Raw genomic sequence first — 16,313 nt, forward strand, 5'->3', positions numbered from 1 at the left:
CGGTGCCCCACAGCCAGTGCAGAGAAACAGCGCTAAACCCAGCTCACTCTGCCTGTCTGGATTGAGACAGGGCTGCAGGCGAGACCAAAGATTATAGAGGAGCTCCTCCAGTGTCTTTGGGCAAGACAGGCACAGTTGAGCTGCATTTAGCGCTGGATTGAGCCTCCAAAGCCTCGTGAGTGTGTGTGCATGCGCGCGCGGCTGCCAAGACATTCTGTCCGCGGTCCCCTCCATATTTTGATTGCGATTTCCGTGCCTGACAGGTGTTGTCCGAGGAGTGCTGGCCTTCCTTCCCACCTCCTCTGCCCCTTCCTCTCTCTCTCTCTCGTACGCCCCTTCCACTCCCCTCCTTCCCCCCCCCCCCCCCCCATCTATTCATCCTGCACTGATCTCCCTATCCACCTCGCATTGATTTTGCCGCCACTCCCCATCAATCCTACACTGGTCCCCCAATTCATCCTGTAGTGACCCCCCTTCCCATCCATCCTGCACTGCTTCTCCCCTTCATCATGCACTGCTCCCCCCATCCATCCATCCATCCATCCATCCTTCACAGATTAGAAATGCGTGCAACAAAGGCAAAACAGTTATAATGGGTGACTTCAATCTACATATAGATTGGGTGAATCAAATTGGCAGGGGTGCTGAGGAAGAGGATTTCTTGGAATGTATGCGGGATAGTTATCTAAATCAACATGTAGAGGAACCAACGAGAGAGCAGGCTATTTTAGACTGGGTATTGAGTAATGAGGAAGGGTTAGTTAGCAATCTTGTTGTACGTGCCCCCTTGGGCAAGAGTGACCATAATATGGTTGAGTTCTTCATTAGGATGGAGAGTGACATTGTTAATTCAGAAACAATGGTTCTGAACTTAAAGAAAGGTAACTTTGAGGGTATGAGACGTGAATTGGCCAAGATTGACTGGCAATTAATTCTAAAAGGGTTGACGGTGGATATGCAATGGAAGACATTTAAAGGCTGCATGGATGAACTACAAAAATTGTTCATACCAGTTAGGCAAAAGAATAAATCAGGGAAGGTAGTACATCCATGGATAACAAGGGAAATCAGGGATAGTATCAAAGCGAAGGATGATGCGTACAAATTAGCCAGAAAAAGCAGCATACCGGAGGACTGGGAGAAATTCAAAGATCAGCAGAGGAGGACAAAGGGCTTAATTAGGAAAGGGAAAATAGATTATGAAAGAAAACTGGCAGGGAACATAACAACTGACTGCAAAAGTTTTTATAGATATGTGAAAAGAAAGAGATTAGTTAAAACAAATGTAGGTCCCTTGCAGTCAGAAACAGGTGAATTGATCATGGGGAACAAGGATATGGCGGACCAATTGAATAACTACTTTGGTTCCGTCTTCACTAAGGAAGACATAAATAATTTGCCGGAAATAGCAGGGGACCGCGGGTTAAAGGAGTTGGAGGAATTGAGTGAAATCCAGGTTAGCCGGGAAGTGGTGTTGGGTAAATTGAATGGATTAAAGGCCGATAAATCCCCAGGGCCAGATAGGCTGCACCCCAGAGTACTTAAGGAAGTAGCTCCAGAAATAGTGGATGCATTAGTAATAATCTTTCAAAACTCTTTAGATTCTGGAGTAGTTCCTGAAGATTGGCGGGTAGCAAACGTAACCCCACTTTTTAAGAAGGGAGGGAGAGAGAAAATGGGGAATTACAGACCAGTTAGTCTAACATCGGTAGTGGGGAAACTGCTAGAGTCAGTTATTAAAGATGGGATAGCAGCACATTTGGAAAGTGGTGAAATCATTGGACAAAGTCAGCATGGATTTACGAAAGGTAAATCATGTCTGACGAATCTTATAGAATTTTTCGAGGATGTAACTAGTAGCATGGATAGGGGAGAACCAGTGGATGTGGTGTATCTGGACTTCCAGAAGGCTTTCGACAAGGTCCCACATAAGAGATTAGTATACAAACTTAAAGCACAAGGCATTGGGGGTTCAGTATTGATGTGGATAGAGAACTGGCTGGCAAACAGGAAGCAAAGAGTAGGAGTAAACGGGTCCTTTTCACAATGGCAGGCCGTGACTAGTGGGGTACCGCAAGGCTCAGTGCTGGGACCCCAGCTATTTACAATATATATTAATGATCTGGATGAGGGAATTGAAGGCAATATCTCCAAGTTTGCGGATGACACTAAGCTGGGGGGGGCAGTGTTAGCTGTGAGGAGGATGCTAGGAGACTGCAAGGTGACTTGGATAGGCTGGGTGAGTGGGCAAATGTTTGGCAGATGCAGTATAATGTGGATAAATGTGAGGTTATCCATTTTGGTGGCAAAAACGGGAAAGCAGACTATTATCTAAATGGTGGCCGATTGGGAAAGGGGGAGATGCAGCGAGACCTGGGTGTCATGGTACACCAGTCATTGAAGGTAGGCATGCAGGTGCAGCAGGCAGTAAAGAAAGCGAATGGTATGTTAGCTTTCATTGCAAAAGGATTTGAGTATAGGAGCAGGGAGGTTCTACTGCAGTTGTACAGGGTCTTGGTGAGACCACACCTGGAGTATTGCGTACAGTTTTGGTCTCCAAATCTGAGGAAGGACATTATTGCCATAGAGGGAGTGCAGAGACGGTTCACCAGACTGATTCCTGGGATGTCAGGACTATCTTATGAAGAAAGACTGGATAGACTTGGTTTATACTCTCTAGAATTTAGGAGATTGAGAGGGGATTTTATAGAAACTTACAAAATTCTTAAGGAGTTGGACAGGCTAGATGCAGGAGGATTGTTCCCGATGTTAGGGAAGTCCAGGACAAGGGGTCACAGCTTAAGGATAAGGGGGAAATCCTTTAAAACCGAGATGATAAGAACTTTTTTCACACAGAGAGTGGTGAATCTGGAACTCTCTGCCACAGAGGGTAGTTGAGGCCAGTTCATTGGCTATATTTAAGAGGGAGTTAGATGTGGCCCTTGTGGCTAAGGGGATCAGGGGGTATGGAGAGAAGGCAGGTACGGGATACTGAGTTGGATGATCAGCCATGATCATATTGAATGGCGGTGCAGACTCGAAGGGCCGAATGGCCTACTCCTGCACCTAATTTCTATGTTTCTATCCCCCCCCATTCAACCCCATTGACATCCCCCGCGCTCTCCCCTCACAATTTTAGCTACTCCAACCAACACGCACTAATATGTTTTAATTCCCAATGTTATTCTTTGTTTTAATCCATAAAGATGGATTCATTAAATTGTGAACACGTGAAACATTAAAACCGCAGTGTTTGACTGTCACTGACCCGTTATTACAGAATTCATTTTAATGGCAAATCAATGCTCTATATATGGAGTATCAGTACTGTAGTTATTTAATGAGCAACATTAACAACTATACGTTGGATTTATCCAGGTTTTACATCTACAATCAGTCGTATACATCACAAGCTTGGTAGGAGATATTTCAGTTGAAATTTTAACGTTAATTCTGAAGAGGGAGTGATGGAAAAAGCATTTATCACCAATTTAAAAAAAAATTGTTGCTTACAAACTGGGTATCTTCATTGCCACATACATCTAATCTGAATGTCCGGTAATGTGGCGTCTTGACACCTTTAAATATATTACCAAAAGAACATTTGCTGCATTTATGTCCTTTAGCCATCTCTTGTCAGTTAGTGTAATGTTTAACCTGTCAGATGGGTATAGTCAGTTTTAACAGCTATTATCATAAAATGCCTTTAGAAAATTCCTTGCAACCTGTATATTTTGTTGTGGATAAATTATGTGGGAAGCGAGAGTGTTTCTGTACCAATAGCAATAACGACCTATGCTATGGCCATGTCATGATAACTTTCGGTCCTTCACAGAAAACATGCTTGCATCAATCTGTAGTGTGCATGGTTAAGCATATATGTTATCAAGGTCCAGGACTTATTGACACAGGTTAATCATATGCTGAATAATCCAACTACATTTTTGTTTGGAAGTGGATAGAATTAATAAAAATTGCATTAATTGCAATGTGTAAAAAGAGTTGATACCGTATTATAATTGTGCTGCATTTCATTGTGGTATATATCATGTCTTGAATGGTGAATATGTTGTTTGTGACTTTATTTGAAGCAGAAATAATATGTGAATGCTTCATTGAGCATAATTCTGACTGGTAACTACGCACTTCGTCCGAGTACACGTCATGCAAGATATCTTAAATAATCACCTAAACTGTCATTTGGCAACCTAAAAGGCTGCCATGGTTGCCCGGCTGGCAACAGGGGGAAAAAGTTAAGCGAGAGCCCTGCACTGTCAAGAGTGCTATCAATTTGCACCTTCTCTCCCATGTCCAGTTTAAATTCTGCAAGAACCATCTGGTTTCTTACTTCAACACACCCTTGGTCCAAACATGGACCAAAGAGCTGAATTATAGAGTTGAGATTCACAATTTCCTGACATTATTTCAAGACATCAACCCTCCCAGGTAAAATTGTAAACATTTGGGCAAAAAAGGAAAAATCTCCAGATTCAGATTAGTGCAATGAAATTCCTCATTCACATGAAGCTCAAAAGAGCAATGATAAATACAACTATAAATGCAGTGATGAGTGCTAAGTACACAAAGAATGAGATAAAATTTAGAATACACTAGACCAAGGGGGACCTGTTGGGTCCTGTCCCCTCAACGCGAGGTTGGAGAGGGGGGGGGGGGGGGAGAGAAGAGGGGAGGAGGGGAGAGGTGGAGGGGGGGGGGGGGGGAAGAGGGGGATTCCCTAGAGAGGGAAGGGGGGAGGGCAGAGAGGAAGGGGGGGCAGAGAGGAAGGGGGGGGCAGAGAGGAATGGGGGGGGGGCAGAGAGGAATGGGGGGGGGGGGGGAGAGAGGGGGGAGGAGGGAGGGGGGCAGAGAGAGGAGGGGGGGAGAGAGGGGGGGGGGGGGGGAGAGAGAGGAAGGGGGGGGGGGCAGAGAGAGAGGGGGGGGGGGGGGGGGGGGGGGCAGAGAGGAAGGGGGGGGGCAGAGAGGAGAGGAAGGGGGGGGGGCAGAGAGGAAGAGGGGGGGGCAGAGAGGAAGGGGGGGGCAGAGAGGAAGGGGGGGGCAGAGAGGAAGGGGGGGGGGAGAGGAGGGGGGGGCAGAGAGGAAGGGGGGGCCAGAGAGGAAGGGGGGGGCAGAGAGGAAGGGGGGGGGGGGCAGAGAGGAAGGGGGGGGCAGAGAGGAAGGGGGGGGGCAGAGAGGAAGGGGGGGGCAGAGAGGAAGGGGGGCAGAGAGAGGGAAGGGGGGGGGGGAAGGGGGGGGCAGAGAGGAGGGGAGGGGGGCAGAGAGGAAGGGGGGGGGCAGAGAGGAAGGGGGGGCAGAGAGGAGGGGGGGGGGCAGAGAGAGGAAGGGGGGGGGCAGAGAGGAAGGGGGGGGCAGAGAGGAAGGGGGGGCAGAGAGGAAGGGGGGGCAGAGAGAGGAAGGGGGGGGGGGGGCAGAGGAGGAAGGGGGGGGGCAGAGAGGAAGGGGGGGGGCAGAGAGGAAGGGGGGGGGCAGAGAGGAAGGGGGGGGGGAAGAGAGGAAGGGGGGGCAGAGGGGGGGGGGGGGCAGAGAGGAAGGGGGGGGGCAGAGAGGAAGGGGGGGGCAGAGAGGAGGGGGGGGGGGAGAGGAGAGGGGGGGGGGCAGAGAGGAGGGGGGGGAGAGGAGAGGAAGGGGGGGGGCAGAGAGGAAGGGGGGGCAGCAGAGAGGAAGGGGGGGGGCAGAGAGGAAGGGGGGGGGCAGAGAGGAAGGGGGGGGCAGAGAGGAAGGGGGGGCAGAGAGGAAGGGGGGGGCAGAGAGGAAGGGGGGCAGAGAGGAAGAGGCAAGAGAGGAAGGGGGGGCAGAGAGGAAGGGGGGGCAGAGAGGAAGGAGAGGAGAGAGGAAGGGGGGGCAGAGAGAGAGGCAAAGGGGGGGCAGAGAGGAAGGGGGGGGGCAGAGAGAGGAGGGGGGGGCAGAGAGGAAGGGGGGGCAGAGAGGAAGGGGGGGCAGAGAGGAAGGGGGGGGCAGAGAGGAAGGGGGGGGCAGAGAGGAGGGGGGGCAGGGGGAAGGGGGGCAGAGGGAAGGGGGGGCAGAGAGGAAGGGGGGGCAGAGAGGAAGGGGGGGGCAGAGAGGAAGGGGGGGGGGCAGAGAGGAAGGGGGGGGCAGAGAGGGAAGGGGGGGGGGCAGAGAGGCAGTAGAAATTACAGCAGCGTTTATACATAGTCCATCCATTTCAGGGCATCATAATATTTTGTACACAGGAATGTCATGTAAATGAAAGTAGCCATGTTTAGTATTTTGTTGCATATCCTTTGCATGCAATGACTGCTTGAAGTCTGTGATTCATGGACAGCACCAGTTGCTGGGAGTCTTTTCTGGTGATGCTCTGCCAGGTCTGTATTGCAGCCATCTTTAGCTTATAGTTGTTTTAGGCACTAGCCCCCTTCAGTTTTCTCTTCAGCATATAAAAGGCATGCTCAATTGGGTTCAGATCAGGCGATTGACTTGGCCATTTTTTAGCTTTGGCAGTATGTTTGGGATCATTGTCTTACTGTAGAATGAACCACCGGCCAATGAGTTTTGAGGCATTTGTTTGAACAAGCAGAAAGGATGTGTCTGTACACTTCAGAATTCATTATGCTACCACCATCAGCAGTTGTATCATCAATGAAGATAAGTGAGCCAGTACCTTCAGCAGCCATACATGCCCAAGCCATAGCACCCCCACCACCATGTTTCACAGGTGAGATTGCATGGTTTGGATCTTTGCCATCACTCTGATATGTTAATCTTTGTCTCATCTGTCCACAAGACCTTTTTCCAGAACTGTGGTTGCTCTTTTAAGTACTTCTTGGCAAACTGTAACCTGGCCATCCTATTTTTGCAACTAACCAGTGGTTTGCATCTTGCAGTGTAGCCTCTTGCAGTGTTCACGAAGTCTTCTGCAGACAGTGGCCATTGACAAATCCACACCTGATTCCTGAAGAGCGTTTCTGATCTGTCAGACAAGTGTTTTGGGATTTTTCTTTATTAAAGAGACTTCTGTCATCAGCTGTGGAGGTCTTCCTAGGCCTGCCAGTCCCTTTGTGATTAATAAGCTCACCAGTGCTCTCTTTCTTCTTAATGATGTCCCAAACAGTTGATTTTGGTAAGCCTAAGGTTTGGGCTGATGTCTCCAACAGTTTTATTCTTGCTTCTCAGTCTCACAATGGCTTCTTTGACTTTCATTGGCACAACTTTGGTCCTCATGTTTATAAACAGCAATAAAAGTATCCAAAGGTGATGGAAAGGCTGGAGGAAAGACTACACACTTAGAGCTCTCTTATACCTGCATTAATGAGGCATTTAAACACACCTGAGCAATTACATACACCTGTGAAGCCGTGTCCCCTAAACATTACGGTGCCCTGAAATGGGGGGGACTATGTATAAACACAGCTATAATTTGTACGTGGTGAAACCAAAATGTATAAAAATGGCGTTGATTAAAATCTGACAATGTGCACTTTAACCACACATGATTTTTTCTATTATAAATCTCAAATTGTGGAGTTGAGAGGCAAATAAATAAATGATGGGTCTTTGTCCCAAACATTATGGAGGGCACTGTAAGTACTAGATTTTAGCCAACCTTTCAATATACTCATCTCACAAGTGAGCTACATCTGTGAGAATTTACTAACATTTTGCTTCCAACAACCAACTACACAGTGTCTAGTTAAGTCCAGCCTGAAATAGAGACTAAAGCCTCTGCAAATGCAGAATTCTTTAACAAAGTTACAGAGTTGGTACCAAGTATGCTGCAAGTGCAGACAATGTATACTCCTGACCACAACCTCTAGTATCTTTGCCACAAACTATGGAAAAGTATTGATTAATGCAATGTATAAATGAATGAATATTGTAGCATGACAAAAGCTCCCAAATTACGTATCGTCCTTCTGCCCTCAGTTTGGCCATTCCAGTACACTGTGAATGGACAAAAGCTTAAAAATGACTCCAGATCCATTGTGAAACTGGTTGGCACTAATAATTAGAATTTATTAACCAGGTACAAGTTTCCAAGAACAATTGAACTCAGAACAGCTTTGTTTGCTAACTGCTCCCTTGACAATTTTTGACGATGTTTTTGTAGCAATCAGTGAAATTAAAATTCTACTGAACCTCTTGTAACACTTTAAAAAATAAACTTCAAATAACTATTAATCTATATCATCCTACTTTATTAAACATTCATGGTTTGGTAGCAGCATCCTAGAGCTTAACTCTCAACGAGTTACCCCATATAGAAACATAGAAATTAGGTGCAGGAGTAGGCCATTTGGCCCTTCGAGCCTGCACCGCCATTCAATATGATCATGGCTGATCATCAAACTCAGTATCCCGTACCTGCCTTCTCTCCATACCCTCTGATCCCCTTAGCCACAAGGGCCACATCCAACTCCCTCTTAAATATAGCCAATGAACTGGCCTCGACTACCCTCTGCGGCAGAGAGTTCCAGAGATTCACCACTCTCTGTGTGAAAAAGGTTCTTCTCATCTCGGTTTTAAAGGATTTCCCCCTTATCCTTAAGCTGTGACCCCTTGTCCTGGACTTCCCCAACATCGGGAGCAATCTTCCTGCATCTAGCCTGTCCAACCCCTTAAGAACTTTTTGTACGTTTCTATAAGATCCCTCTCTCAATCTCCTAAATTCTAGAGAGTATAAACCAAGTCTATCCAGTCTTTCTTCATAAGACAGTCCTGACATCCCAGGAATCAGTCTGGTGAACCTTTCTCTGCACTCCCTCTATGGCAATAATGTCCTTCCTCAGATTTGGAGACCAAGACTGTACGCAATACTCCAGGTGTGGTCTCACCAAGACCCTGTACAACTGCAGTAGAACCTCCCTGCTCCTATACTCAAATCCTTTTGCTATGAAAGCTAACATACCATTCACTTTCTTCACTGCCTGCTGCACCTGCATGCCTACTTTCAATGACTGGTGTACCATGACACCCAGGTCTCGCTGCATCTCCCCTTTTCCTAGTCGGCCACCATTTAGATAATAGTCTGCTTTCCCGTTTTTGCCACCAAAATGGATAACCTCACATTTATCCACATTATACTGCATCTGCCAAACATTTGCCCACTCACCCAGCCTATCCAAGTCACCTTGCAGTCTCCTAGCATCCTCCTCACAGCTAACACTGCCCCCCAGCTTAGTGTAATCCGCAAACTTGGAGATATTGCCTTCAATTCCCTCATCCAGATCATTAATATATATTGTAAATAGCTGGGGGTCCCAGCACTGAGCCTTGCGGTACCCCACTAGTCACTGCCTGCCATTGTGAAAAGGACCCGTTTACTCCTACTCTTTGCTTCCTGTTTGCCAGCCAGTTCTCTATCCACATCAATACTGAACCCCCAATGCCTTGTGCTTTAAGTTTGTATACTAATCTCTTATGTGGGACCTTGTCAAAAGCCTTCTGGGAGTCCAGATACACCACATCCACTGGTTCTCCCCTATCCACGCTACTAGTTACATCCTCGAAAAATTCTATAAGATTTGTCAGACATGTTTTACCTTTCGTAAATCCATGCTGACTTTGTCCAATGATTTCACCACTTTCCAAATGTGCTGCTATCCCATCTTTAATAACTGACTCTAGCAGTTTCCCCACTACCGATGTTAGACTAACTGGTCTGTAATTCCCCATTTTCTCTCTCCCTCCCTTCTTAAAAAGTGGGGTTACCTTTGCTACCCGCCAATCTTCAGGAACTACTCCAGAATCTAAAGAGTTTTGAAAGATTATTACTAATGCATCCACTATTTCTGGAGCTACTTCCTTAAGTACTCTGGGATGCAGCCTATCTGGCCCTGGGGATTTATCGGCCTTTAATCCATTCAATTTACCCAACACCACTTCCCGGCTAACCTGGATTTCACTCAATTCCTCCAACTCCTTTGACCCGCGGTCCCCTGCTATTTCCGGCAAATTATTTATGTCTTCCTTAGTGAAGACGGAACCAAAGTAGTTATTCAATTGGTCCGCCATATCCTTGTTCCCCATGATCAACTCACCTGTTTCTGACTGCAAGGGACCTACATTTGTTTTAACTAATCTCTTTCTTTTCACATATCTATAAAAACTTTTGCAGTCAGTTGTTATGTTCCCTGCCAGTTTTCTTTCATAATCTATTTTTCCTTTCCTAATTAAGCCCTTTGTCCTCCTCTGCTGATCTTTGAATTTCTCCCAGTCCTCCGGTAGGCTGCTTTTTCTGACTAATTTGTACGCATCATCCTTCGCTTTGATACTATCCCTGATTTCCCTTGTTATCCATGGATGTACTACCTTCCCTGATTTATTCTTTTGCCAAACTGGGATGAACAATTTTTGTAGTTCATCCATGCAGCCTTTAAATGTCTTCCATTGCATATCCACCGTAAACCCTTTTAGAATTAATTGCCAGTCAATCTTGGCCAATTCACGTCTCATACCCTCAAAGTTACCTTTCTTTAAGTTCAGAACCATTGTTTCTGAATTAACAATATTACTCTCCATATCTGAAGATTATACTGGATCTCCCAGCTATTATGTCATGAACTCTTGCCTCCAATTTGATATTATGAGCAAGGCAGAAAATTGGCTTATTAAAGTGTCAGAATTGCACATAAAATACTGAATTTGGATAATAAACAATAATATTAATAGGAGACGGGAACAAAATGGAAAGGAATGCAGGAGCAAAAAAAAGTATATTCAAAGTAAGCAAATAAAAGACATCAAATGTCATTTATTTAAATGGTCAGATTTTCTAAAATAAGTGAATAAAGTAGCCAAATAGCTTCTCTCGTGGAACATCAAGAAATGAGGCATTGCATTAAATATAGCCACATCAGTCGTTGATTATGTCAAATGCTATTTCACACAAAAGACTGGATTCTTTCTGCCAAAAAACTTGTGAAGTTGGAGGTAAGTTAATTGTTTTAGAGAGAGTTGTGTATTTAGATATTAATAGATATGGAATAAGGTAAGTAAATTAAATTAAGATGCAAACCAGCCATAATCTAATTGAATTGTACAACAAGTCTCCAACGGTGGATTATTCTATTGCTATTCTTACTTGCTGTTCAGGCTTTCATTGGACATAATAAATTATTATCATATATTGCAAAAATTATAAATTTCCAAATCTGAATCTGACACAAAACGTGGAAGGATAGTGAGATGGATAACAACACTGTGGAGGCAGACGGTTGGTGGAAAGGAAGAATACGTGGCAGTTCAAGGGTTTTGCAGAGGGTGAGCAAATTGAAATAGATGATCATTATCCTATTAAACAATGGAACAGATTTGAAGTTCATCAGTCATAGGAGCAGAATTAGGCCAGTCGGCCCATCAAGTCTACTCCGTCATTCAATCATGATTGATCTACCTTTCACCCTCAACCCTAATCTCCTGCCTTCTCCCCTTAACTTTTGACACCTTTAATAATCAAGAGCCCATCAATCTCCATTTTAAAAATACCTAGTGACTTGGTCTCCACATCCATCTGTGGCAGTGAGTTCCGCAGATTTACCACTCTCTGACTAAAGACATTCCTCCTCATCTCCTTTCTAAAGGCATGTCCTTTTATTCTGAAGGTCAAATGGTCTAAGCTAGCTCCAATTTGCTGCATTTTAATGTATCTGTACAAAGATTAAGCAGATTGAATGGCTACCTTCTGTGCTGTAGTTATTTTATGATTTTAATCCAATATGCAAATAGGGTTCTAGATCATCAAACTGGCAATGACAATCGATAAAACCTCTGAAGCAAAAGAAAGCTCCTACAATAGCAAAGTAAATATTGGTATGAAAATTAATTACAAGATTACATTGAATTACATTAATAAAATGAATGCAAGCTTGGGGCATTTATACTATTACTAAAACTCTCATCTTGACCACTTCCAGTTTGCTATCTTTTTTAAATTTGCGCAAAAACGGTACCCTATATAGCGAGGACCTTTTCACCACCTTACTCACCGTTCTCCTCTGTTCCAAGCGCACCAAGTTTTGTCCCAATCGGTGGAATATTACAAAAGTTATGAAGGTTCATAAAATCGTGAGATCAGCAGATTGGTCTTCTCGCCTGTCAATCACCATGAAGGTAACGTCCCTTCCGGGCAAGGAGAATAAAGCCCCGGAGGCGGGGCTGAGTCATCAAGCCGCTGTGGAGTCGGGGGAAGCCGCTGCGTGGAGTCGGGGGAAGCCGCTGTGTGGAGTCGGGCAGGTGCTGTGTAGTGCTGTGGCTGGTGGCCGCTGTGTGGAGTCCTCCCCCCCCCCCCCCCACCCTACCCACACACCCCCTCCCCCCCACACACCGCCTTTACCCCTCCCCGCTTCTCCCCCACACATCCCATCCCCCCACACCACCCGCTCCCCCCCCCACACACCACCCGCTCCCCCCCCCACACCACCGCCCTCTCCCCCACACCCCCCCCCCCCCCCATCTCTCACAACATGGTGGAATATTGCATTGGGGAATGGATTGCATTGGAGGACCAGGCCTCCCGTGTGACTGGGACCCGATGGGTCACACTTAGTCTAGTAGAATATAAAAGCATTGGTATTTGGAGTGTTGTGTGCAGTTCCGGCCACCACATTTAGGAAAGATGGAGATTCACCAGGATGAAGCATGAATTGGTGAACTTCAGTTATGGGAAGAGCTTGGATAAACTGGAGCTAAAGACAGGTGGAGATGACCTGACAGAGGTAATTAAGTTATTAGAGGCATAGATAGTCAATATTTTTCCCCATGCTGGGTATATCACAAACTAGAGGGCATAGTTTTAAGGTGAGTGGAAGGAATGGTACAGGGAAATTAGGGAGAATTTTTTTTTTTTTTTTTTTTTTTTAAAACACAGAGTGATTGATATCAGAAGCTTTTCGCCAGAGTTGATGGGGGAGTCAGATACACTCACAATTTTTGCCAGGCTTGTAACCAGGTACTGAAATGGAACAATACAAATGTGGACAAATGGAATTAATATAGCTGGGCAAAAAGAACCGTAAGGATATGGTGGGCAGAAGGGCCCCATCTCTGCTGTTCTCTCTGTATGTATATCTCAATTAGTTCTATGTAGGTCTCAATATATCAGTGCCATTATGCCAAATTAAATACAGTTCAACAATACACTTCAAAAGCAAGCACTCTGTACAAATAATACTAATTTGAAGAAAACCAATTATGTATTAAAGTCACCATCATGCATCAGAACAAATTATCTTTCAAACTGTAAAAGGGTTTTAATGGTTTAAAAAATAATAATGGCACTTTTTTGGATTGTGCTTAGTAGAATGTAATGATCACTTGACTGTTTTGGAGATAGGACAAAGTTTCTGCTGCTTCATTTCTGCATTGCAATCCATAAAGTTGCTCCCCTATATCGCTGAAATTTATATTTTTCTTTCAAGCCACAATTCACAAAATACAAAAGGTTGACTTTACTTTCCAAAAAAAAAGCTTTTGAAAAACAATACATTTCTTATGCAGGTAATGAAATATCTATACTATTGAAAGTTCAGCAAATGATCGCCTATAAAATTCCACCTTCTATTCAATAGCCACAGAAGAACATATACTTGGTTTGGCTGATAGGGGGTGGGGGAAGGTACAATGTTGCAAGTCAATAATGAGATTTAGCAAACCACAAAGCATAGGCGAGTAGTTTATACAATTAGCAAAACCTTCCAAGAATGCATCACAAGCCACTACAGTACATGCAGATTTCTGAAAATGTATAATCTTCTTAAGAGTTTTCTTATTTTAGTGGTAAGCCTTTTGCACCTAATATCCACAGCAGCTTTATACCCCTGGAATACAAAAGACTGCAGATGCTGGAATCTCAAGCAAAAAAAAAAAACACTAATTGCTGGAGGACCTCAGCAGTTTCACTATCCAAGTTCCTCCAACAATTATTTTCCACCTTGGAATCATGTAGCAGGAGAGGGAATAAAGTAAGAGAATATCTTACATTAAAATATGTTGTTACTTAACAACAATGATACATTTGCTGAGCTCAGTTCTAGAAAAAAATGTCAACCTGTATTTAAAACTCTTAACACTTAAAAACATTCATTCCTGATCAAAATGTAAGCACTTAAACCAAGAAAAAACTTGCAGGTCTAATAATAGATCTTCCACTGCTGTTACAATTCTAATCTCATTCATCATACCAAAATTGCTATCAGATATTTGACTTTATTTTGGATAAAGTTCTCCACATCAGGGCCATAATACTTCACAGTTATCTTAAAAAGACAAGTATATCACTGTGTTAGGTGTGATTTCAACTGGCCCCAACTACTAAATGTCAATTTAAAGAATATGTCCAAAATAAGTCTACTACAATGTGCCAGATAAATTCCTTTGACATCAAATTATTCCCCAAGCAATTTCACTTAAATCCAGCAGAAAATTTTCAGGCCTTTTGCATTCACACACATAGTCATACATACTTGTCTTCTGGAGATTAGGATGGTAACCGAGTCTTTGAAATTTTCACTTAGAACAAAGTTCAAAATGACAACAAGACTTACTGAGAACATTCTGCAGTTTTGCCTTTACTCTGGTAATCCATGATACACTGTATCAAATGATTGTTCTCATCCAACATCTAAAACCAGAAATTATTAGAAAAAAAATAGTTACAATTAGTTACAAACCAAATGTTATAATATGTATCAATTAGTACACCTCACATTAAAATATCTTTAATTGGGTAAAGTTCTGACAGACTATTAACAATACAATACTCTTGATAAACAAAATTGATTATGGACCAGCCTCCAATCATTACAATGCTTGACTTGCTGTTCAATTTTATTGCTACAAATTGTCCACAAAGACCCTGATTTTCAAGTATCTGTCTGCTGCCCAAAAACCAAAGGTAAAAATATGTTTCAACCTTTACACTGATGGAAATGCAGAACTTACAAAATGGAATTCTACTTAGGTGCTTAAAAGCAATTTTTGAACTTCAACCAAAACCTGTTTTCTGTTAGCAGCTGGGGCAGTTGAAGGCAACTTATATATAAGATAATAAATTGTTGTTATGTTCTATATCAAATTTGATAACAATGAAGGGTCAAGACTAATTACAAAAAAACACTATTTTATCATATTGTCCAATTATACATTTTTCAAACTGGAAGAATGAGATTCTTCTCTACTGGCATTCTGCAAATTACGGACTACCCTGAGCTTTGGCAATAGAATTAGTTGAGAGCAAGCCAATTAGATTTTGTTGGAAGTTGGAACCATTGGGCTGTGAAAGATAGCCAACATCTAGTACAGTATATAAACTCTCAGAGTCAACGTGTATTTTAGTGATAAACAACTATAGGTGATTCTACGAGCTGTCAAAATTTGAAACTGTACATTCTTGCTAATTATTCAATGCTTAAGTTTGCAAGCTTTCAACTTACATTAATGCTGGATTTTTAAAATACATTTCTTGGTCCCACCTATTATTAAATATAAAAACAAATTGCTCACAATTATTTGCCCACCTTCTCAGTTTGCAACATTTTTAACATTTTACTCTGGAGAACCGGGATATTAAGACCTTGCAATAAAATAGCTGCTCGTTGAGTGGAGTTAGGAAGAGAGGAAAAATATCAAGCAGTTATGTAAAAGTAAACACTCGTTCTAATTTTATATACATGTACAAATAAACCATAAAACTTTATTATTTGTTTTGGTATTTAACTTCTAATTTCAAGAGGACATCTTATCCCACTCTTCTCCACATGGTTGTTTGCAAAGCCAAGTTTTAATGTTCATTTAACATAGAAAATTAAATGGATGCCGAACAGTTTCCCAAATTATATGCGATTAACTTCTTTAAAATTCCCCCTATTCATTTGCCATTTCTCCCAGCAAAAGCAAGATGGCAGAAAGCTACCGAAAGAGGGAGTGAAATCGTGCAAATATTAACACTGGTGGTTACTTGACCAAATCGTGGGTAAGAAAATATTTCCGCACATATAATGTGAAAGGAGATGAGCATCCTTTTTAATTTGCCATTTTATCTCTTTGTGCTCCGATATGCAGAAGGTAACCCCCACCGATCATCGAACATAATTAGTTCAATCCCGTTACAGTTGACATGAAGCAAGATATTGATCTAGTTACACGCATGTAGAGGCCAATCCGTGGCAAATGTTTGCAACGCAGTTAGCATGAGCGAGGCCGTTTCCTCGGCAGTGACAGAGACAGATGCGAAGTGCTGGATGTTTAGCAACAATGCTTCCTGTCCATCGGATGGCAGCACGATGGTTTGCTGAACAGGATGCTGATGAGGTGTTGATTGCTGTTTGCACTGACACCTTTTC

The 16,313-nt window shown here is 43.5% G+C and overlaps 1 protein-coding gene across 5 annotated transcripts in view; it reads right to left on the reverse strand.

Moving 5' to 3' along the window:
* LOC129707246 (calcium-responsive transactivator-like) overlaps positions 1 to 16,313 on the reverse strand; it is a 76,532-nt gene that overhangs the window by 58,904 nt on the left and 1,315 nt on the right. For all 5 annotated transcript variants that reach the window (XM_055652124.1, XM_055652121.1, XM_055652123.1 and 2 more), the window contains exon 2: positions 14,517 to 14,593. In XM_055652124.1, coding sequence (XP_055508099.1) covers positions 14,517 to 14,593 — 77 coding nt within the window. The remainder of the gene's footprint in view (positions 1 to 14,516; positions 14,594 to 16,313) is intronic.

This window comes from Leucoraja erinacea, chromosome 21, assembly GCF_028641065.1.
Source record: "Leucoraja erinacea ecotype New England chromosome 21, Leri_hhj_1, whole genome shotgun sequence".
In the NCBI taxonomy this organism is placed as follows: domain Eukaryota; kingdom Metazoa; phylum Chordata; class Chondrichthyes; order Rajiformes; family Rajidae; genus Leucoraja; species Leucoraja erinaceus.